This window comes from Excalfactoria chinensis, chromosome Z (assembly GCF_039878825.1).
Source record: "Excalfactoria chinensis isolate bCotChi1 chromosome Z, bCotChi1.hap2, whole genome shotgun sequence".
NCBI lineage: Eukaryota > Metazoa > Chordata > Aves > Galliformes > Phasianidae > Excalfactoria > Excalfactoria chinensis.
In genome coordinates, this window is record NC_092857.1 from 22,645,921 (window position 1) to 22,669,936 (window position 24,016).

Sequence of the window (24,016 nt, forward strand, 5' to 3'; positions counted from 1 at the left end):
GATAAGGGATAAAAACCCTCAATGGCACACTAGGATTTGAATATGTATTTTTTAAATAGGCAATACGAATATCACAGTACACATAATGTTAGTTTCTCCCTGTGATTTTCTCCCTGAAATTCAATTCCACCAGAGCTTTTACTTGTTAGTCGCTCAGTCTTATCTTGTGTTGTATTCAAGCTTTAAAGATTAATTATAACAAGCATTACTGGGGCTTTCGTGCCAAATCTCAAATCTTTTTCTGATTTCTTAGTAAATACTTAAAAGTGCATTGTGCTCTTAGGAGCAAACGCATCTACACTGGTATTGATTAGTACAGTAGTTATTGTAAAATGTCAATAAAACTCTTCCTCAAGTGATGCTGGAAGCAGAGTTGGGCAATTTCTCTCTGGTTTATGCCAGCTCCAAAAAAAATCAAAAAGTAAAACTGATGCTTAGTAGCCGTTCTACTCAATTACCTGCATTTTCTGTTCTTTAGAACCACACAATTGCAACAGGTACCAAGAAGAATTTTGTGGCAGAACTTCAAGTAGGCTCAGAGCAGGACGGTTCAAACCTGCCATCAGTGCCACTTCATCTTGCCGGTCAATAGCCTCATTCACTTGGACTAAAGCTATGTGAACTGAAATGAAAACAATGCTTATAAAACAGCAAATACACACTTTTTTGCCAAAAAAATAAAAAAATAATAATAAAAAAAAATGCCCATGGCTGTCAGTATCCCTTTTTTTAGTAAAAAAACAGCAGAGTGGCAGTCTCCAGCAGGGGTCTATATTGTCAAAGATGAACCCTACCAGAAAAAAATTAAGCTTCTGGCTCTGTATGAGCCCATGTAGGAGCAATTTAACCACAGCTAACTAACAGATCACAAACATATTTTGGTTCTATATAGAAGAGGGGGTCAAAATTTACAGTAAACTGCACATGGAAGGAACTCAAACGTGAAGAAACAAAGCAGGCAAAAATGATTAGATTCTGAACTGAGGAATCCTTGTAGCAATACTCACAAACAAACAGACATTAGCCCCCAAATGATTAGTAGAGAAGCAGCAGGAAGAAAAACCTATCAGACAGACAATATATTTTGTATGTTTTATAGGCTTCCACAGCATTATTGTTTGTTCCTGTGGGTTCAAGTCATGTTCAGCTGGAATCTGGTAGAGCATGCACACTCCTGTTAGGATCCTGAATGGCTTACTGTTGATCTTATTGATGTTGCCTTGAATCTCAGCTTGTGTCAGCAGCTCTTCATAGACATCTCTCTCCTCTTCAGAGATTGTGCCATTCTAAGAAAACAAGAGTGTTAGTAATCAAGAAAAATTCTGTGGGAGAACAGCCATTAGCAGGAGCCATTAAAACCACGTCAGCTGAAATATCTGCTGAATGCACTCGTGAAGGAATTTGGTAACCACATGTATCTGCATACTATGATACGTGGCTGCGCGATATTTAAAGTGTTTTCTGGAAAGTACTCATATAAATACAGCACAACACTTTGCAGCAGTTGAGTAGCTGTCAAGTGAAAACAAAAGCAAATACATTCACACTGAAGATCTGTGGAAGAGATTATATTTTATGCCCCCAAAAGGCATCACTTCTTTGTTTTTAAAATCTGTTGGTTTTTTTGTTTTGTTTTTTCCCCTAAGTGATAGAGGAAAACAGATGATTTTCTAATTTTTTCTTTCTTTTTTATTTTTTTTATTTTTATTTTTTTTTAAGATTTTCACTGTTTTATCCTTTGTCCAAAGCTGAGCCATGTCAAAATTCATGCTAACCATATTCTTTTAAAACTGCCTGCTTGTTAGATCACCATTACTTATCCTAGTCCATTTATTTTTCATTTTTAAAATCAATTGCTTAAATTAATTTATCTTGCTTCTCAAAGGAGAACTGCATGAAAAGCAACAAGGAGTATATATATTGTGAGGTCTAATAAAATACTAATACCTTAAGTCTTGCACTTGATTGTTTTCTCCTTTTAGCATCAAAGAGCTCGTTCTGGTAATCCTGTGCAAGTTCCTCATCCACATTTAGCAACATTGCATTTGGGTTTCTCAGAGTTGCAATGGTTTGCTCAGCTATTCCCTTCTCAATAGCTTCGTTAATTGCTATCACTGCAGCATGCACTAGAATTAGAAGTATAAACCAAGATTTTAGGAAGCAATTAAAACATTCAAATCATTCCTTCACCTCGGTCTTCATTTTAAAAGGAATAAACTCATAACATGCTGTTGACAACAGAAATACGAATTCCTTCAGTAATGGTGGGAAATCACTAATTAACAGGAATTCACTTAGCTTTGTAGCAAGACAGTGAAATACCTCCATTAGGTACAGAAGTAGCAGCAAAAGCATCCAAAGCGTGCATGTATGACCATGAGATTAACTGCACCTTGTCCAACTTTGTCCAGCTCCAGACCATTCAGTCAGCTGCTGCATGCAAGTTCTGTTCCTTCAGCTCAGTCCCACGACTGACACTTCACCATGGACCCGTTCAGAGTACCAGGTTGGAAGCCTTCTGCATCATACAACGCTCATATTCATTTAGTATTTGTACTGTGTTCCACTTTATTTGAAATAATGGTTTAATATATGTAAGACAATTCAAACTTTCCACTTGTTTCCCCTAGGCAGCAGCAACAAATGTACTCTATTTGCTCAAAGGCAGCTTTAGTAGCACTCTGACCACTGTCTGTTCCAAGTTTTTGTCTCCCAACTAGGGGTTGCTATTTTGTTGACAGAATAAACAGGAGTTGAGTTTTGTTATTCAAATTCCATGTCATTTTGAAGGCAATTACATACAGCAATTGAAAGTATTTTCAGTCTCTTCCCTTAGTTAAAGCTCCTTTGTGTCTGTACAGCAACACTTACATGATGATACTTAGGGACTTGGCTTAGCAGTGGACTTGTTAAGTAGATGGCTGGATTTCATGATTGTAAAAGTATTCTCTAAAACCTAAACGATTATATGACTACTCAAAAATATTGTTTAAAATAATTGTTACTGAAAGGTTTTATACAGGAAAAAGAAAATCCAAATACTGAAATCTGTGATGTAGAAAATACAGCTAAGAGTCCCCAAGTGGGGCACAACCCTATGTGTCATGTCTAAAACTGTCCAAGATGATAATTCTCCTTTCTTTATTGAAGATTTCCATGAAGTACTGGGGAAGACAGTGTCGCTAACAAAATGTTGCCCTACTCCCATATCCTGCAAATCTGCACAACAGCAAGCTGCAAATGGAAAAGTGTTCCCCAAGTGTTAGTTGCCATGAAATAGTTTTCTCTAGCTCAAGTCAGTACAACATTGTCTTCTAATGATAAGCAGCTGGCACAGGGATGTGGAGAGTCACACTGTTTTCTTCGACATTCAGCTTTATAAAAACCAAGATCTGCCTGAAGAGGCAAACTGAAGATGCGTAAACCCCTGCATCTACATCTAAAAATACACAGAAAGGATGTAACCTCTCACAGTATTGTATAAGAGGTCCCTCTGACACAAGTGGAGCCAGCAACAAGTGGACAACAAATAGTATAAAGATTAGGAAAGCTGTGAACTTGTGCTGGTGGATGTTGTAAGCCAAGAGAAACAATGAGAAATGTGACTGGACTTGCAAGAGGAGTACAAAATATGGTTATTTAGAAAAAAAAAAAGTCAGTTTTGAGAGCACTTAAGTTTACTCTTTGCATGATTTGTAATATTACTGACAACATAGCAAAAGTCATCAGTTATTGTTTCACTTCCCATTTCTCCTTTTGCTCACTCCATTTCAGAAGCAGGGTGATAGCCCTCCTGTAGCAGGATCTCCACATCAATTCTCACTGATGCGTGAGGGTTCCCACAGCAGATATTTCCTGTTCTGGGGCAGGGCACATTACTGACAGCACTGTCCCTGCCTAAAGAGACAGAACCAGCATCAGGAAACCTTGATTTTCTATAAAAGGCTGGAAACTCTTCCAAAGTTGAAGGAAACTATATACACACACTATAAAAAGCTTTCAGAGAAGGAAGCTGCAGTCCTTTCATCATAAGGGAAGGAAGGAAGCTTACTGGAAAAAAGTGTTTTATCATCACTAAATCTCTGAAAGTTTGCTAAAAAAAAATTAAAAAATCAATCAGGAAAACAAAGCTTACTTCAAAAAAGAGTATTTTAAGATCTGGCTTTGCACAAGTGTACACAGCACCCAGCTGCCACAAGCTGCAAAATATGTGACAAGGTAAATCAACACAAGGAAGCACGCTTTAAGTTCATATCTGGAAACTTCAGCCCACTAAATCACAAATAAATCTGTTTCAATTATTCTGCATTGTAAAGTTTAGGAAAGCTGCACTGGTACTTAATTACAACACAGGGTGTTCTGTCATTGCTTTGTTTTTCCTCCAGTCAGTGTGCTCCCCTTCTTTATTGATACTTTTTAATTTCACTACATACACTGTCTTGAGTAGCCCGTTCTACCTTTTCTGGTGTGGAGTCACCCACAGATCTCACTTCTTCATTCTAGAGAAGCACTAGTTATCAAAACAATAAACACATGCAAAAGATGGAAAGAAGTCTTTGTTTCTGATAGTGCTTCCTAAAAATGCAACAGACATGCATAAAAATATTTTCTGCTCAGTAATGCAGATGAGCAAATAGAAAAAGATCTTGTAACAGTTGCACAGTGTGATGGTCAATGAACAGTTGACTGCATTTCTAATCACTTATCAAAAGATGATGGTCAAGATAGATGAATAAAAACAGTATTTTGTTGGTATCCTTTCAGTTTATTCAGTAGAAAACAGAACCAAAACAGGTGTTTACTTACATGCAGCTTCATCAACTGATAATTCACTGGCCAGAATCCCACCAATTTTACTAAAAGATGGCATCTGTATGCCATACTTCTCCAGCTCCTTTCGCATGTTGCTGATTTCCTCCTCTGTTCAGGTGGGAAAGAAATCATTAGAACAAAATCAGAACAACTCCATTGTGAATCGTCACATCTACAAATACTGGTGCAATTTTATTTTATTGAAAGCAAATGTGATCAGGGATCTTTAGCAACTTTTTTCCCCATTTTGAAAGAAAATATCTAAGATATGACAAGTATTCTATACAAATTCACTTGCTTCTGCCCTTCAAAAACATGTATTTATTAAAAATAACACCCTCCCACGTATTTAATTAGGGGCTGCTCTGTACAACCCTAAGGGAGGAGAAAGACTGTAATGGAAAATATGTACAATGTTAGCAGATTTACTGCATGAAGGAGTTACGCGGGACATGATTAGATAAGCAGTTTGTTACCTGTGAAGTCTACTTTTCCCAGTAGGTCCTGAATTTGTGGTGCTAATCCTAGTTTGAACAGATATAAACTACAAAGAAAAAAACAAGCATTAGAAAACATTGATATGTTCACTTTCTGTTCCGCAGTGTGTAACTGCCACTGTGAAGGTTTTCCTTCAACAGTTCTCTTTCATGGAGGGATACAGAACAAATTTATCTTTTTGCTGTATTTTATGTATGATAGATATTTTTATTTGCAGTTTCAAAGAAGGATCTGTAAGCCATACTGCCATTTTGACTCAGATCACAGAGGAAGTGTGAACAAGTAATCACTCTCCACTGGGGGTTTCTAAAGAAGTTCAAGAGTTTATATGATCAAGAATCATATATGAATGTACTTTAGCAGAGCTAAAGACCCATAGCTTTGGGTCTATAGTTCTTTTGACTTGAATTCTTATACGCTTACAATTAGTAGCCAAAGTCACACAATTCACTGACAGCCTTCTTACTAAGTGTAGGAGAATATGCTCCTAGCCCCTCTCAAGCATATTTGTGTCATGAAGCAATTTGCTTTGGCAGAATGAAGTAAGCTCAGTGTGAAAGTGCTCTCCAGGAACCAGCATTTTAGATTCCATTTGGCATGAAAAAAAAAAAACAAAAACACACCACCCAAACAGCTGTACTTTTAATACTTAGAGCTGAGGTGCTATCTGAAAAACAGCTGAGTAAATCACATATTTTCCACAGTATCCTCCAAACACTAGGCAGAAATTTACTTAACAAAGACTGGGATTTCTTTTATCAGTGAAACTCAATGAACAAAATAAAGCTTTGCAAACAGTAACAAACAATCAACAGGAAGATTTCAAAGAAGACTGAAATAATGTGTTCCTTCAACAGGATCATCCATTATTCAAATTACTTCATCCATATCTTCATACATTGCAGATGTGCGCAGTGGTTTGGCATTTGTTTGCTGAAGGGGACACTTCCCTTTTGTTTCCATTTTTAACTTCTATTTTGTCTAGTAGGATTTTAAATCCAGTATTTGTAGTTGCCATCATTGTCTCAGAGCACAAAGAATTAGCATTTCATCTTCCATGGTACTGGATGATTCCTCTGCACTGTCACAACCTGGATAGATACACCAGCACATCTCATACAGACAAACTTTTGAGCACTGCAGTTCTTCAAATCACTGCCACTTCCATGCTCACCTTTCAAAGAAATCTTAAATACAAGGTACTTACAGCAGGATAAAAAAAACAAAAACAAAAACAACAACAACAACAAAAACTACAGCAACGAGCCAGATTCTTTCTTTACCCTTTGCTGCCAATCTCTTCTTGCAGGCTTATAAAGAGTTTCTACTGAAGGCAGGATTGGAACTTCGGTTAAATGCTGGAGATCATACAGATGCACCAGCAATTGCTGAAATCAGCACAAGGCTGTGCCAACATTTTGGGGGTAATCCCATTAGAAAGATGCAGAGAAAAAATGAGTGGTACAAACACAAGAGACTCGTGTTTTGGCCTTCCAGGAGGAAGCTGGGCCTATACTACTTTGCTTAGATAAGATTATTAACCACCAGGTGGTGCTGAAAATTTGCTTGCAGGGAGTTCTGCAGGGAACACAAGGACAATTCTGCTCTATATTAAGGTCTAAGTTCACTTGAAACAGCTTGCATAATACATTTGTACATATAGTGTGATCTGCAGGGAACCCATATAAAATTGAAGTGGGGGAGTTGGGTTCAGAAGGCTGCACAGGAGGCACTGGGAAGAGGGGGGACACAAAGAAGGAAAGAGAACTTCTCAGAAGCTCCTCTTGCATCAAATCAGTGCAGAGCTACAGTTCTGATTAACCAGAGACTCCTCAATCTTGTTTAAGCTTAGCTCATGTTTAGCATGCTGTAACAAACAAATGTGAAAATAACTTACTCTTTTATAAGCATATGCTTGTTATTCTATCCCTTTCTAGGAAAACATATGCTTGAAACTGTCCAGCCTCAGAACTAGTTTGCCCAGAACATAGTAGCAATTTTCTTGTAAAGATAATTCAAAGACTGTGTCTTTTAGGGAGCAGGAGAGACAGAAGAATCAAAATCTGAATCACCACTACTTAGGAACAATCATTAGCATGTATGAACTGAGGGATGTCTTTAACTCGTTTAGACCGGGACTAAGTCGAAATCAGCTTTCTTAAGAAGAACAGTACAAGAAATTAGACTAAAACTTCTGTGTTTTTAAGGTCGAATTAAGCATTTAAATATCAACATGAAAAAGTAAGAGAGTAACAGTACTTAGCAGGATCCTAGAAATTGCTTGCTAAGGCACTCCTTCCTGGACAGATCAAGGCTGCTCCTGACAGAGCAACTTGTTCCACATGCTCTAAGGGCAATGGTCTTCATTTCAGGCTTGAAACAGGACGTATCTCCAAAATATTTAAACAGTTTTGCTTAGAGTCATTTCCTGTCTCCAGGCCCTCTGTCTGCTCGAAGATCAGCGAAACACAAATAACTGAAGATTTTCATATGAAATGTTAACATTTGGTTCCATTACATAGAGTAAAATCTTTTTCACTCTAATTAGAGAGGCAATTTTAAGCGCTTATGCATACTTTTTTTTTTTTTTTTTTTTTTTTTTTTTTAATCTTTTCAGGAAATTAACTTAGGAAAAAATCTTAACTGGAGACTGTTTTGGTTCTTTCAAACATGAGACTAAGACAAAATATCCTAGCTGTGTTAAACACCTGCAGCTTCATTGGGAACCTCAAGCTTCCAGTGTTGGGAAAATAACTTGGTAACAGCTAAGCAAGAATAGAAAGTAGGCCAGCCACTCGCCTCTCAGACAAAGTGCTTAACTTTTCTAGGTTACAAGCCTTTGAAATTTGAGCATGTGTTCCAAGATGTATTAGAACTTCACACTTAAGCCTTGTGGTGATTCTTCATGTAGAGGTTCCATTCACATGCAACAGATGGTAAGGGAAAACCCTTGCGTGCCATGCCATTTCTGTTTCTAGGCACTGTGTGGTCAGACCCAAGAACTTTTCTGGGGTCAGTGATACCCGTGTTGGCTCCCCACTGAGGATGCTCCAACAGACTCAGGGAGCAGAGTGGGACAGAGGCAGGTGCTTAGCATGGAGCAGGGGGCAGGCAACAGCAGGGCAGTGGGAATAGAAACAAAGCTGGATTTCTGCAGCTCAGTGCTCTAGACATCAACCCTACTGCAAATGCTGCTGGCCAAGCAGTGCCCTGTCCTCAGTAAAGCCATCTCCCAGGCTGTTTCCAGCACAGACTAATACTGGAGTATGAGTTGAGAGATGGTTACAACACGCATTCTAGGAACAGGTCCATAAGTAAACAAAGCTCAGCAGTTGTTTCTTTGATTCCTACACCCTGTCATGGCAAAGCATTGTAAGCAAAGCATTGCTGGTCTGTTCCCCTTCAATGTCATATGTCATGTATGTTACAGAAACCTATTTCTAAAAGAATAGCTCAGAAGCAAGGAATTACAGCTTTGTGCTGACATGCAGTGAAGAAAAATTATTCAAACAAGACAGACTTGGCAGGGAACTCAAACAACATGGGCTGTCCCTGAAGCTAGCATAAATCCTGGGACTGGTCAAGCTAGGGAACAGAAACTCATACCAGAGGTCAATCCATTGCAGAATTCAATTTATGAAGCAAAAAGTTATCTCAGTTGCAAAAATTAGGGAGATCTTAAGAGATGTCAAGGGGCTGGCCTTGTTATTTGTGCAACATTCAAACCTACAGTTGATGAAGCCTTCGCTATGCAAGGACACACCTATTGAAATCACAGTGCTCTCTTACCTTGTGTAAAACATCTGACTGGCCATGACACCAGCAGAGGGAATGCGGCACAACCTCCCACCTTGGTGGTGAGCTGTACATTCTGCTGTAGGAAATCACCTCCGGCTTGCAAAAGACATTTCCTGGCAGAAGTGCCAGACCCGTGAGGGCTTAGGCAAGAGCTGCCTCGTCCAGTCCTGTGCAGTTAGAATTACAGCAGCCACAGCAATTTCAAGTGGCAACACTTATCAGAGCTAACAAAAATCATACAGCAGAGTAACTGAGTCTGAACTGCTAGGAGAAACAGGATGAATTGCGGTGGTTTGCTGTACTTATGGTCCAATAGTGCACACAAGAGTGCAGGAGCATGCACATAATTTCAAGGATTAGACAGTAAAAAGAAATTTAGTAACAGCATGCACTGAGTGGTTCCTCACCTTTACCCATGGGGCAGCTGATGCGTCATTAGGAAAAAAAGTGAGGTTTCAGATATAAGTTACATACTAGACTTGTGGAGGTGTAGTTAAAGTAATGAAAAGGTCTCCATGCACAGGAAATGAGCTGGGAAAGCCATGGGAGGGAGTAGTTGCCTGCCCACACCTCTGCAACTCGCAGCAGGGGTGGCATGAAGCAGATGTTCAGTGCTTTCAGTGTGAAACATTGCGAAGAATTCCTTGCAGAAGGACCAAAAAAAGCAAAAACAAAAACAAAAAACTTCACATTTGAAACTGAATTGCCCAGAATTTCAAAAGCTTGGAAAACATTAAATTTCATATGAATGACTTCATAGCACAGTTATTATTTGTTCTGTTTTGGGGCTAGAGGGATGCCAGTTCATTTTCACTTTGGTAAGCATCTCTGTCCCACTGTTATACTAACATTTTGCTAACGTTTTTTACATTTGTTGGCATGTGTCATTTCAAAATAGATACCAGAACAGAAACCATGTTGTGAAGGTTATTCACAGTGAGTGGGATATTTGCATTAAATTCGGTAGTACTTCATTTTTATTTCGGAAGTCATTTGCCTGAGTTTTCCTTTCATCACTAAGGTTAAGTCAATAAACTTGTAAATTCAGACGGACTGTGGCATACTGCTTACACTAATGCTGTTCAAGACTTAGGCACTTAAATTAGTCACTTCAGTTTTTACTTCCATCAGCAATTACCTTAAAGCATGAATGCAATATATCATCCTAGGTATGTTTTTCCTATCGTAGACGTCTGTAGTCTCTGGATAAAAAATCTAAAAAAAAAAAAAAGAACAAAACAAAACAACCAAAGAATATACAGTTAGAATTCAAGAAAGGTAACAGGGCAGAAGAATAGCTAAAATGGGCTCCCTGCAGATTACTACCTTGGAATCACAGAAATTCAACTGTTATCTCCATACACTCATGAATAAAATCTCGTCACACGATTTTGGCTTTACCCATAGTTTTTGTAAGGAAGAGTCTAATAGAGCTTACAAGTTTGATATTAAAATGGAAAGCAAGAAAGATGAGCAGACAGGATTTCAGCAAGACAGTTAGAAAAGGCTCTTTGTCAAAAACTCAGGACATGGGGGTTCTCCTCCTTCAGACACCAGAAGCTTAGGACACAGTTATTTACTAGGTGGCATTGGCTCACTTTTGCAAAACTTAACAATTTAAAAACATCCAAACACCAGCACCCCCAGCACCACTAACAGAAAAAAATACATTCAGATGGAGGAGTGTAAAACAATTTAACCAAGAAGTCACACTGTGAATTCCAGTTCTGGTTCTACTACTGATTTGTTCCCAGCCTTAGTCCCAGTCACAAACCATGGCTCCTGTGTGAAAACAAAAGGAAAGCCTTGGCTATCCATGTGAGCTGGCAGTGTGCCACAGCTCAGGACAGAGCAGTGCCATGGGCAGCAGAGCAAGACTGAGCTGGTCAGGAGCACAGTGCCCTCCTCATCACTTGCACACTGAGGCTTTGGAAAGGAGACAAGGAAACCTTCTGGCCACAGTATTCCTCCACTGCAACAGAAACAAAGCCTTTTGAAGGAGAGGGAATCAGCCAGCAGAAGAGGGGACTCAGGCTTGTAAACAAAACTAAAACAGAGTTGACCTAGGAAAGGCCAAATCTCCCCCTCAATCTTCATCATGCATCTGAGGGCAGTCAGAGAAGCTCCTTTCTTTTTACAGGCTCTCACAACGTACCGGCCCTACTCTGCAGTCCTCAGGCAGCCATCTGAACATCCCTGCTGTGCCAGGCCCCACACTGAGCACCCTGGGGCAGGTCTTCATGCCTGCAGGTACCAAACCAGCAGAGCAAGTGAAGTGGGTGTTTCTGTACAGCCCTTTCTTGAAAGAATTTCATTCAAAGGAAGACTCACTGGTGCCCAGAAATAGCAGGAGAGAGGGAGATGAGAAGTGCAGACCCGTGAGAAGGGAGGCAAATGTGAAAGGTGACCCAAGAAAGCAGCTGGAGGAAGAGGAGCAATACAGCCACACCGAGACGTACAGGGTCAGCCTGGAAACTGGGCAGAGGCAGAGAAACTACAACATATGTTAAGAGGAAGAGGCAGCAAGAGACATCAGAGGTAGCAACCAAAAGCAGGAAAGTTTTCCAGTTTTAACTGTAGTACATCCAGGTCCCCACCAAGACTGTACTGGCAATAAAGTACAGCTAAAACACCACTACTATGCCCCTTTGACTCCCAAGAGAAACACCTTGAATATTACCACCCACGGCACTCATCACCCACAGCACCAAGCACACACCATGCAGCATTACTTTCTCTTCAGATATGTGTCTGAACCAGCCATCCCAGGAGGCTTACCATACACAACAGTTTAGACTTGGGCAGTTGAAAGAAATCATTACTGAGTCACTGCCTTGATCCTGCTCCCTCACTAAAATTTAGATGCTTACCTTAGGCAGACCAATGGACTCCATCGCTCTTAGCCACTGCACAGTGTTATCAGTGTGCCGAAAATGAAGTCCTGATCTCTATGGGAAACACGGAAAGAAGAGATGATAAAAACAGTGCAAATCAAGTTCTCTAACTACTGATTACTTTGCTGCTCCCTAATTTTGTATCTTGAAGCAGTTTTCCCTCATTTGTCCCAGAGACCCCAAGCATCATAGTTGTAATCCTTTAGCAGCCTAACACATCCACAGACTCACTACATCCAACTCATAGAATCATGAAGATTGGGAAAGACCATTAAGATCATTGAGTCCAAACATCAGCCCACCAGAACCCTACCCACTAATCATATCCTTCAGTGCCACATTCTCCCCTTTCTTGAACAGTTCCAGGAATGGTGACTCCATCAACTCCCTAGGCAGCCTGTTCCAATGCATCACCAGTCAGAGAATAATTTTTTCCTAATATTCAACTCCTGCTTTTATAAAGTATAAGCTTGATTTGAATCCAGCCTTATGGATCTCAAGAGAAGCATTTAAACGTAACTGTGATTCCTAACCATGATTCTATCAACCACATGAAAGCAGAGCAGCTTAATTTATGAACTTCTAAACAACAAGCAGTGATCACACCTCTAAACTTAAATGTCTGAGTTTTTCATGAGCCCTCCACAAACTGAAATAAAGCATTCAGTAGAGGGGTCTGATGCATGTCTGTGTTTCTGTTATTGGTGGTCTTGCCGGTAACGTAGCAAGCCAAGCTTGATTGCTTTAGTGGTAAACTTGGTAGCAAAAACAGACACAGATCTAATGAAGGGGGATGTCCTTCCATACAAGATGGATAAAATCAGAAATAGTTATCAAGTTTAACTGCTGATTTACTTTTTGGCTCCTTTTCTAGTAAGGAATAATTGCATGAATAAACCTCCTCTTTCCTGGAGCCAGAAGTATAATTTGTTCGGCTTTAAAAACATTAAGTGTCACTAATTCTGTTTTTCCTCTTATAAAATATTTCTAACTTTTCATACTGGCTTCCTAAGTGCTGTACATCTCCCATCTTATCTTGACAGACTTACAAAAGAGACATAGAAGATGAACTAATCATGCTTATAGATCTTCAAGAGCTAGTCAATGGACAATTTTTTGAGAACAGAAAGTTATTACCTTGTAACGTTCCTGCTTCACATCATAGATCTTTTTGTCTGACACCAGATTGGGGGCAAAGAATTTTGCAAGCTTGGCAAGATAAACACCATTCCTTAAGCCTTCTTCCAGCTCAGTAGTAGGAGGCAGCTCTTCTTCCAAGCAGACTTCCATCCACCTAGACAAAAACATTATTTAAGAAATACTGTTATCTGCAGTTTCAGTGCATTTGATCTGACATCTTTCCCCACAGCCATCATAATTCTCAAATCACTACTCAACAATCCTAGTCAGTAACAGGAATGAACATACATGCAGAAAGAGAAAACACAAATAATCATTAACAAAGCAGATCAAAACAATTAGAGTCTTATTTGCACCTCATGCAAAGGATCCATGAATAACCAAACAAGCTTTGAATATGTCCCTCCTAGGATGTCTAATTTATTTTATTTTCATATTGCTGTGTAAAGATTATCTGAGTAGCCCTAGGCTTTTAAGTAGGTAGTGGTTTGTCTTGTAACCAGAAGAAAGCAGAGGGTGCCGTGTATTGCTGGTGCTCCTATTTTAAGGAAGGCTGAAAGGCTACATGGAACGAAGAGAGGGCATCAAAGCCAGCAGTGCAAGGCATTGCCTTGGATCCCACTGCCTAGGTGTGCTGAATTCATGGCAAGCTCAGCATCTTATCAACCTCCTGAATCAGGCAGCAGCCCTCATCTCCACTCATGACACACTGTCCCATTGCTGATGGAAGGATCTGAGTCTTTCATCGCAACAGCCCATCTAAGCTCTGTCCAGCAAAGTTTTGGCTGAAACATGCTGCTCACTGGTGGAAAGGGCTTCTTGTTCAACATCTTTCAATGTGAAAAAGCTACGTTTTTTTTTTTAGATTAAGGTATGACACTAGACAGAAAACAGTCAATACCATAGTATCATAGTATCGTGCGAGTTGGAAGGGACCTTAGAGATCATCGAGTCCAACCCCTGGGATTCGAGCCCTCTGTGTAGCAGCGCGGCAGTTCTCCCACTTGTGCCACAGGGGGAATTCGAACCCGGGCCCCCGGAGTTGCAAGCGGAGGTTCTAACACCGTGCGCCACTGGGGGCACACCCCAGTGTTTGTATAAACCAGTTCAGAAGACTTTAAAAGACAAAACTATTTTATCCAGTACATTTACACCACATAGTCAAGAGACACTGCTATCAAAGTATTCTGAAAAGGATTACCATCATAAGTACCACACCAGAAGTTTCTTTCATTGGTGGACTAAGTTTTCTGGCCCTGTAATCTTATTCTCATCTCAGGTAGCAAGCATTTGTAATGCTGTTTTAAATCTGTACTGTTTCTTCCTTTTTTTTTTTTTTTTTTTTTCCCTTTAGGAAATCTGTCCTTTTATTTAAAAGATATTAGTATTATCATACGTGGCAAAGAACATAAATGAAGATATTAGTTTGCCTTACTAAGGCAGGCTTGCCGTATACTGTGCAAGACATCATTACAAATCTAGAATCACATCCACAAGGGTGAGTTCAGAAACCAGAAAGCTGGAATCCAGGCTGAAAATGAGCCAGTTTTTCCTCACTACATCATTTTGTTTCACATTAAAACTCAAGACAAATGACCTATTCCATTACACTTTTGGATTTGTTACAAGACATATGAAAGTTGTTTCAGTGAAGCACAGACTACCCAAATAGCTCTTCAGGAAACCACCAGCCATAAATCTTGGCAATATCACACAGAGTTGGATGTCACTGGGGAAACTGTAGTTTGCAGCGCAAAAGCTGGTTTGGTAAGAAGGATTGTATCACTGAGACACATTTCTGCTCTGTTTTGCATTGCACACTCATGTGTTAAGGCTCTATGCAAAGGATTCCAAAAGTCATCATTATTAACAGTGTTTTAGAGAAAGAATAAATGTGCACAATAAGGCAGAACATAGAATGGTTTGGGTTAGGAGATATCTCTAAGGTCATCTAGTGTAGGCAGGGACACCTCCCGCTAGGCCAGGTTGCTGAAAGCCACATCCAGGCTGGCTTTAGATGCTTCCAGAGAGGGGGTATTCCGCAGCCTCACTGGGCAGCCTGTCCCAGTGCATCACCACACTCATAGTAAACAATTTCTTCCTAATAACATCATAACATTTGTCTTCTCCAATGCAGGGGAAGGTATTAAAAAGAATATGTATTCTGGTTTGTAGAAAAGGTGGTTTTTTACCTCAACCAGTCTACTATTTCTACATTATTTCCTAAAATACATCTTCTGGAAGTATGGCCCAGACAGCAGAAGGAGTGTGCTGAGAAATAAAAGGGAGGTAGCCACCACAGGATAGAGCTGATCCTGTTGTCCACTGAGCCATCTCCAGTGATGGAAACTGTGCAGCCCACAGCAGCACTCTGAACATTTCATCAGATCCTTCACACCACTGAACTCCAATTTTCTTGTCAAGACACAATCCATTACTGTTGATGAGGCAGAGGAAAGGATGCATTTTGGTGGTTTTAGTCTGGACTGTAGAGAGTTCATAAAAAATTTATTCCCTGAGCTCTAAGTGAAGTGCTGATACAAGTTGGAAGCTGCTCTTTCACTTAATTTAAATAATAGGAAGTCTGAAAAAAGAATCTGTTTTGGATTTGTTTCCTGCATGGTGACAAGTCCAAGTCTGGAGCCATCCTTTTTCTGGACAGTGAGGCTGCCCTCAGCAATTCAGTGGGTGAATGCAACATAAAAAACAAACAAACAAACACTGAAGACTATATGAGGGAGCAGTGAAAACAGGAAAAAAAAAAAAAAACAAAAAAAACAGAATCAAAAATACAGTTGTCAATCCACCAAGTACAGATAAATATTTAAGAGTAGTCTTTTCAGAGAGAGAAAGTTAGTAACTCAGTGGGAACAAGGAGGAAGTAGAAAAAGGCAAGTGGAATATGCCTAGTAAAGAAAGAAATAAAGAACTCATATCCACTTGTAGCTAAAATTCTTTAAACTATATTCATTCCAGAAAAATGCTCTCCCAGGCCAGCAATATGGCAAGCACCCTACAGCTTTTGGGACACAGTGGAGAAGATAGCTATGATCGAGTTACACATAATACAAGTTTTGTCAGTGTTTGGAAGCTGCAGACCTAATCCACCACAGGAACTGCAGTGAAGCCCTGCAATATACAAACAACACTGAATTTCAATTGTGCTGCTCAACTGTTAGTCTCTGCTTGTGTGTACTGAAATATCTGCAGCACGTATTTCCAGCTGTTGCTACTACAGTAATTTTGTTCTTGGTGTAACAATTCTGTTAAAAAGTAATTGCACTTCTCTACAGAATGAAGTATTACTTCTATTTCTGTGAAATTCTGCTTTTGAAGATGCAGTTTGGGAAGTTTATGAAAGTTATAATATGATGTGGTACCAACAGCAGGAGTAGGCTGTAGTGAAAAAACAGAACTCCCTCCAACTTCTGTTTTCAAATGAAACAGATAATATCAACCTGGCAATAAGGATTTATAGGCACCTTTGGAGCAATTTATTTTTTCTTTAGACTGAAAAAGAGCCAGCATTGCCTTTGGCTCTCCCACTGTTTTCCTGAGACACAGTACTGCAGCATCAGCATTAGATTTAAAGTCTTCTCAGGAGGTGTTCCACTAAAAAAACAAAAGAAAGGTTAATACCAGAGGAAGTGCCTATAACTCAACAGTCTGAAGCTTGTGGAGTGACAGTAGTATAGCTATCAAGTATGTATAGTCCTTTTCTGTAGTAAAAACCCAAAACTAGTAGTGTTCTTAACAACCATAAATGGTAAATGCATGCCACGAAAAGATACCTTCATAGTGAATGTGATGCTTGACTTGGCCACTAGTTACAGCTACACCCAAACCCCATTCTGCAGTGGAGGAACAAAAAGCAGTGTCAGGAAACAAGACTGAAGTGTGCAATGCTGCCAAATCATGGAGCAGCATCACCAAAAATTAGCTATCATTTAAATTCTCCTTCAGTACTAAGCATCCTTGTTTCGTTCTTGTTTTGGTTTCAAACACGTAAACAGATGTTTTCCTGAGAAAAGACATTTTAGATCTTATATAAGTACAAATAACTACACCAGTAAGCAAAACCAACCACCTTTTAACTTCTTTTCACTCCAGCAGTTGTCAGAAATGATTTGCCTTTAAAAAGTTAAAAGAAAGAAAGACCTGATCAATGGAAATAGGCCTCCAAAACCATAAATTCAGTATTGCAGAACCAGCCAGAAGTGTGTATTGAGGTACAGGAGGTACAGTTTCCATTTGCTCTGCTCAGTTTTGGTTTGTGGGTTGTTTTTTTTTGCTTCTTTTTTTTCCTCTTGGCAGTCTGAAGCAGAGGAGATTCAGCAGTGCATTTCTGGCTAGATAACAATGATTTCTTCTGTGCCAGACCTATGAGCAGTAAACAGCATACTACTCATCAGGAGACTCCAGTCTCCGGATTCAAGCACAGAAAACAGCAGCAGTATAACAAGATCAGACCTGCACTTTAAAAGCAAAAAATAAATAAATAGAATTGAATCTCATTCAAGGCAAGGGTCAAGGGAACTGGAAGCACTGGCACTGCACTATGAACTTCACCTGTTATGAAGTTGTCACTGACAGTCTGTGTGGTCAGCAAAACACAAGCTGCTGGCTGAGGGACTTGAAATGCTTAAGCTAATGCTCAGCAGAGAATACACTGTACAACCTGCCCAAAGCCAGGGCATTTGTTTTATAATAACATTTGAGACATGCTGGATACAGCAACAGAATTTATACTTGCACTTCTCTCTTGGTTTTGTGCTGCAAGGGACAGCTGGTTTGCACCTCCTGAGAAGCAGAGGCAGGGCACAAGAGCCAGGCCTCAAAACACCCTAGGCTGCTATGAAAAAAGCATAGTGAAAACAAGGTAAAAACAAGTTACCATACATTTACTACTTCCCTGGCTCACAACCACAGCCTTTCAATCTGCTCTTGCAACATGTATATCAAAAAGAAGTAGAAGTTTTCAGACAGCGGTTACTTTACAGCCATCTCATTCCACAGAAGGAACAGCAAAGCCGTATTGTATGAAGAGGACAAAAAGTAACCACCAGTCCCAAAACAAAATGTTAGGCTCCGGTATTATATAAAAAACCTTCCATTTCAGACATCTATCTTAAATAAGGGATTTTATTTGATGATATTTAGAAATATACAGTAGCCTGAACCATGAGAACTGTAACATTTCAAGTGCTACATTACGCCTCTAGTTTCTGAATCTAAACATTTGCTAAATAATCTCTGCTCTCAATTCTTCACTTACTTTTGTTCCCTAATGCAGAAAGTGGTGGTTTTTCTGTTGTTTATTTTTACTATCAGTCCTCTAAATACTGTTTGTAAAAGAGTGCTAAAAGTGGCAGGAGAAAGCTCTGTGCATCTTGTGGCTGAGCAAATTAGCCAACCAGATACCTTAGAAAAAGATTGTTTCACAAGTAGCTACACGCTATTTCCAGAACAAAAACATGCAAAACATGCAGCGATTCAATGAAAGTCAATACAGACAATTTGTATAGCATCATAACAAGTATGAGTTTTACCACATAACTTCACTGGCTTGTAGGCTTCCCTGAGAGATTGCACAAAGCGGTAACAGAGCAGACAGCTAAGAGAACAGCTTTTCTTTTCCAGAGCTTTTCTCACACTGTGGTGCATTACAGTCCCAAATCGTGGTCACAGCTGGAAGCTTTGGCTCAAGTAAGAGCTACTGCTCTGCGCTGAAAACTAACCACTGGAGCCAGACATGTTGGTAACATGGTTTAAAACTGAGTCCGTAGATTCCTATTCCAGTAAGAGTCTCCACTGTGTCTCAAGTTTTATCAGCTCCAGAAATACACTATGAGAATAGGTGAGTTACTGAAGCAGCACGGAGGAGGAAGTCACAATGCAGGCTAGTACAGTCACTACATTTCTCTTATAGTACATACAAAGTATAACATGATGCAGCATTACAGGGGATTCTGTGACTCATACAAGATCTCAGAACTTCATCCCAACATGCAAAATGATTATCAAATTCTATACCAAGAGATTTTATATTAAATAATAGTGCTTGGACTTATTTATTTTGCCCCCTCCACAAGTCTTTTTGTATCCCGTCATCTCCAACTGCTTTAAGATTTAGCAGCAGCACAACTTACTTTTATGATTAGGACATGCGTTATTTAACCCAGGAGGATACCGACTTCCAGCAAGAGCTACATTGAAAACTATGAAAAACCTGTATATGCGTTTGACATGCAAACATATTAAAATAGTATGGATCTCAACTGTGCAGACCTGCATTAAGTTTGCTGCAATATTCATCTCCCTGATCAAAGTCCTCCAGATGAAGGTCATTCAATTTAGATGAGTAGAAACAAGAAACAGTGACAACTTTCTCATGTGGTTTGGCACACTAAAACAGCAGTAAATCATTTCAGCAACATTCTTCCCCACCAGATTTCTGCTGCCATAGAAACACCATCATGTTTACAAAATAATCTTAAAGGTGTTATAAAAGTCCAGTTCACAAGATGGCAGTGCAGATACTATCTGTTATTATAATCTGGTTTATTTCACAAGACCCTTATGTGGGTTAATCAGTGATTAGAGTCCAGAAGGCAACCTGCTGCTCAGGAAACCTGTGCTGGAACCTGCGGTGCAATGACATGGCCCCAGGGCCAACACAGGCTACTGGGCATTCAGCAGCAGCAAAGTCTTGTTTGCTCAGCAGTTTTAAGGTGAAAAAATCCTTAGAGACTCTCCAGCAAGCAGTCTTAAAGGCAAATTCTGCAACAACCTTACAATCCTATGTGCAACAGCACTGTGCACATCTGCACTTCATGGCAATCAGAACAGGCTTTGTTTTGCTGCCTCTTCTGTTTGTAGTGACATTAAGCACTACATATCAGCCACAAACTTGACAACTGCTGTATGAGATAACGCAGCGAGAAGGGCCAACACCAACAGAATCCAAGCTGATGATCACACAACTGTCTTGTCTTATTGCCCAGCTCCCAGCCCAGCAGCAGGCTGCCAGGGCTGGGTAAAGGCACTGAAATGACAGGAAGGGAAGAAGTATCACCAGATGCATTTCTCCAGAGGAAAGCTGAGCTTACTCTTCTTGACTGAAGGAACAGTACTCTAAGGTTACCTGACCAAATGAAGTATAAATATTAAGTTGGAGACCAGTCTTGTCCTAAGGACACTATAAGATGTACAGCTCAGACTCTCATGTTTCATAAAGTTCCAGAGTCCAGTCCTGTTTTAAAGGCAAATTCTGCAACAAGCAACACCACAAATCCACCAGTTGCCCAGTGGCCCCCAGAAGCATCATTTCAGAGGAATGAGAGACTCAGATCATTTTAACTAAATTTCAGGTAGCACAGACTTAAGCTTCATAGCAAGTCCCACATGTAAAAACATAGAGTTCATCTCCAGCCCTACAAAGCAAGTGAAGCTTTTATCTGAAAATATGGGGAGACCAACTCAACACACGGGTTTATCTAAACTTGTATTTTACCATTCTGCACAGACAGAATCAGTACAAACATGCAACATTTGATTCAGAAAAACACTGATGTCTCAGACTGCAGGACTATAGTTAGACTTGTATATCATACTGTCTTAGCACATGCTTTTCCATTTTTTTCCTTGTCTCCTACATTCAATACAGAAGCAGTATGGCAGTACACTAATGCACTGTGTCAAAACCAAAATACGTATGTATTACTTCACATTTTTCAATTTTAAGAATTTTTTTTTTTTTTTTTTTTCCTGACATAATGGCTACTCAAGCAACCCTCTTGAGGGGAAGAGAAGTGGAATTTTGATTTGCAGCAGAAAGTATGCTTCCTTGTCAAGCCATGAACATGTTATAGGGGAATTACCAACAATGGATGCTTCGTATAACTCTCACATCTACATCATACAAGAGACGTTCAAGCCTTAAGAACACAGTTACTTTAAGTCTTTACCAAACATTTGTGCTCTATCACAACAATAGTTAGTATCAAGAATGCACAGAAAAACAGCTGTAGTCTCTACAAAGCATACTATACATGAACAATTTTAATGAAGCCTCTCAAGTTGAATCAAAGCTGCCCATAAAGAAGCTAGCATTTTTGTTCACCCTCTCTCAAGTTCCAGTGCATCACCATCCATGCTGTTTATAGCAACTGTCATCACTTTCCACATGTGGAATGGCACCTAAAGGACCACCAGAATAGCATGACTGTCTTTGCATGCAGCCTGATGTGGCTTCCATATATCAGTCCATAACAATACATGCTGTGACCTTTCTTTCCAGATGGGAGTGAACACCACGTCTATAATCAGCACATTCCTAGGATAGAAAAGTCAATCAGCAAAGTATTTTCACAACTTGTTCAGTATGACAGCTTTTATGTTGTACATGTGCTAAAACCAGTCCTGCAGATGTGCAGGTAGAGCTGTGTATTTATGTGGTGATTGACAGAGCTGGGTTAGCAGAACTGCCTTCCTGGATGAGTAGGCTAAAGAATGTGCCTAGTGCTACGCATGAGGCAGAGCAAGAAACCTGACTAAAACATAGTAAGATCCAGGGTTATCTCTGGATCAGTTCAACTCCACTGGTTCTCTAATTCAGATATCAATACTTACCTGTCCAACATCTGACAAACATTAGTTTGAAAGCAACTAGCAGCAAGTATGCAGGTACACAGATCATAAAGAAGACCAAGAAATACAGCTTCTAGACATGCAGCTGGGACTTATAAAAAAAAAAAAAAAAAAAAAAAAAAAAAAAAAAAAAAAAAGTGCAGAACAGCAGCCAAGTAAGAATTAAGAGACATGGACAAGAGAACAAGATGTTAAAGAAGTGAAAAGACTGAAAGAGTCAGCTTGTGAAAAGCTGAACTGTTGCTAAAAGCATTTATTGTTATGTAAACACTACAAAACAGCAGTAATTAGAGGGAGTTTGCTAAGTTTGATCTTTGTCTCCTGTCAAAAAGAAACACAAGACACAGGAATAGAGTTAAAGCCAGTGCATTTAGCCATGTACAGCACCTACTAGCTTTTTTCCATTTTCTTTTTCTCTTGCTTGTGCAAGCAACGCTCTCCTCATCTACCAAGTCAGTGATATACTTGTAAAATGTATGAAGTGCTTACATACAAATCAGGCCTGTATCAAAGGAAAAAGATGTAGGCAGCAAAATAATATTTAATGACCAAAAAAGAAGAAAAACAAGATATCCATTGTGTTCTATATTGCTAAAAATTAGCAATCTTTCTATAACAGTGACCAGCATCGCAAATAGCAAGGGCAGGCCATGTGAGACCATTGAATGGCCTTGTGTTCAGTCACCTCATTTCAATTACTAAAGGAAAGTCTATCAAAAAACAAAAACAACCAACCAAACCAAACCAAAACTCCCAAGCCACCTGCAGCCTGACATTTATTATCAGAATATAAATTAGAACTGCTGTGGAAAACTTCTGATGCTCCAAGACCATCTCACTATTCCAGTTTCAAAATTATATGGTGTTTTCTGCAGAGGTCTGGGGCAGCTAGTTAATAGTGATTTACGCAGAGTATTATATCTGAAATTCCTACACAATATGTAGTCATGAGCTCTTGGTGATGACCTGGCTACGGTTTTTCCAGTGCAAGTCTTTTGAGAACCAGAAGAAGCATAACATTTTTCAAGTATCTCCAGCATGTCTTCCTAGACAGTATTCACAGTCAGGAATATAAAATACCTTTAAAATACCATTAGGAATGTGGTTAGGGCAAACAAGTTTAGTTACAGGGGTGTAGAATATTCCCTCAAAAATATTAATGACACATATGAATAAAAGACTCTGAAAGCCAAACTGTACCTTAAAAGCTAGACAAGAAAAAAATAACTGGTAGTGTTCAGCAAATTGAAGGCTTAACAGCATGATTAACAGTATCTCATACAGTCAATACTTGGTGCATCATCTGGTTACAACACTTCAAGTCAAGGGCTTTTACAATCAACATTTCCAACATTTACATACATGAGGCAATTCTGTCTCCAAGAATGAACACTGCTGTGTCCCTATCAATTACAATAATCACTGTGTGACAAAAATCTACCATCTAAGCCCTTCCGGCTACTCGACCATAAGAGAGGCGCCAGAAACAACCAGGAGCCTAACAGTCACAGACAAGACACCTCACACTGGAAAAAAAAGAAGAAAAAAAAATAAAAATTGTTTTAACACCAATTAATTCAATAACAGGTTGATGGGGTAGTAAGTCTGGCTTATAATACCAGGCACCAATCATATATCCTATTGCTGTGTGAGTTAATGAAGCAGTGCAAGAAAAACAAACAAACAAACAAACAAAAAAAAAAACAACAAAACAAAACAAAACACATTTATTTGAATAGGCAAACCAGCTATTAGCATCCACTGCTGTTGTGACTGCTGCTCAGGGCAACACCTGAGCATTTATGGACACTCAAGAGTCATCACTTTAACAACCAGAGAAGCAAAACAGACAGGTAACTGCTCACCACTGACCAAGCCGGTGTTACACATAACAGCTGCTCAATCACAATGACAGTGCTATAGCCATTACCAACCATCCAATTTAAGCACGAGATTTGGGATAAGTAGAACTGCTTGGCAGGGCAGTATCCATGGAAGGTGTTGGATGTTGAGAACTATCTATATGAAGTTTTGTACAAAACAGCAACTATAAAACAAAGCACCATTGTTTCCTTGTTCACAAATGACGAAATAAAAATGGAAGAAACTTAAAAACAGATGGGGAACTTGACAAAATTTATAGAGTATTCCCAGCTACTTATGGAGGTATGTTCTACACCAATGAGGTTTCCAGAGACTTTTCAGCCTGTTCAAACCCATTATGA

The 24,016-nt window shown here is 39.5% G+C and overlaps 1 protein-coding gene across 4 annotated transcripts in view; it reads right to left on the reverse strand.

Annotated features, from left to right (window-relative positions):
• IQGAP2 (IQ motif containing GTPase activating protein 2) overlaps positions 1-24,016 on the reverse strand; it is a 117,747-nt gene that overhangs the window by 44,245 nt on the left and 49,486 nt on the right. For 2 of the 4 annotated variants that reach the window (XM_072359092.1, XM_072359090.1), the window contains exons 3-10: positions 13,140-13,296; positions 11,979-12,056; positions 10,247-10,323; positions 5,289-5,356; positions 4,807-4,920; positions 1,948-2,126; positions 1,199-1,286; positions 459-622 (exon numbers count right to left, since the gene is read on the reverse strand). In XM_072359092.1, coding sequence (XP_072215193.1) covers positions 459-622; positions 1,199-1,286; positions 1,948-2,126; positions 4,807-4,920; positions 5,289-5,356; positions 10,247-10,323; positions 11,979-12,056; positions 13,140-13,296 — 925 coding nt within the window. The remainder of the gene's footprint in view (positions 1-458; positions 623-1,198; positions 1,287-1,947; positions 2,127-4,806; positions 4,921-5,288; positions 5,357-10,246; positions 10,324-11,978; positions 12,057-13,139; positions 13,297-24,016) is intronic. The other 2 variants (XM_072359091.1, XM_072359093.1) reach the window with 1 other exon arrangement.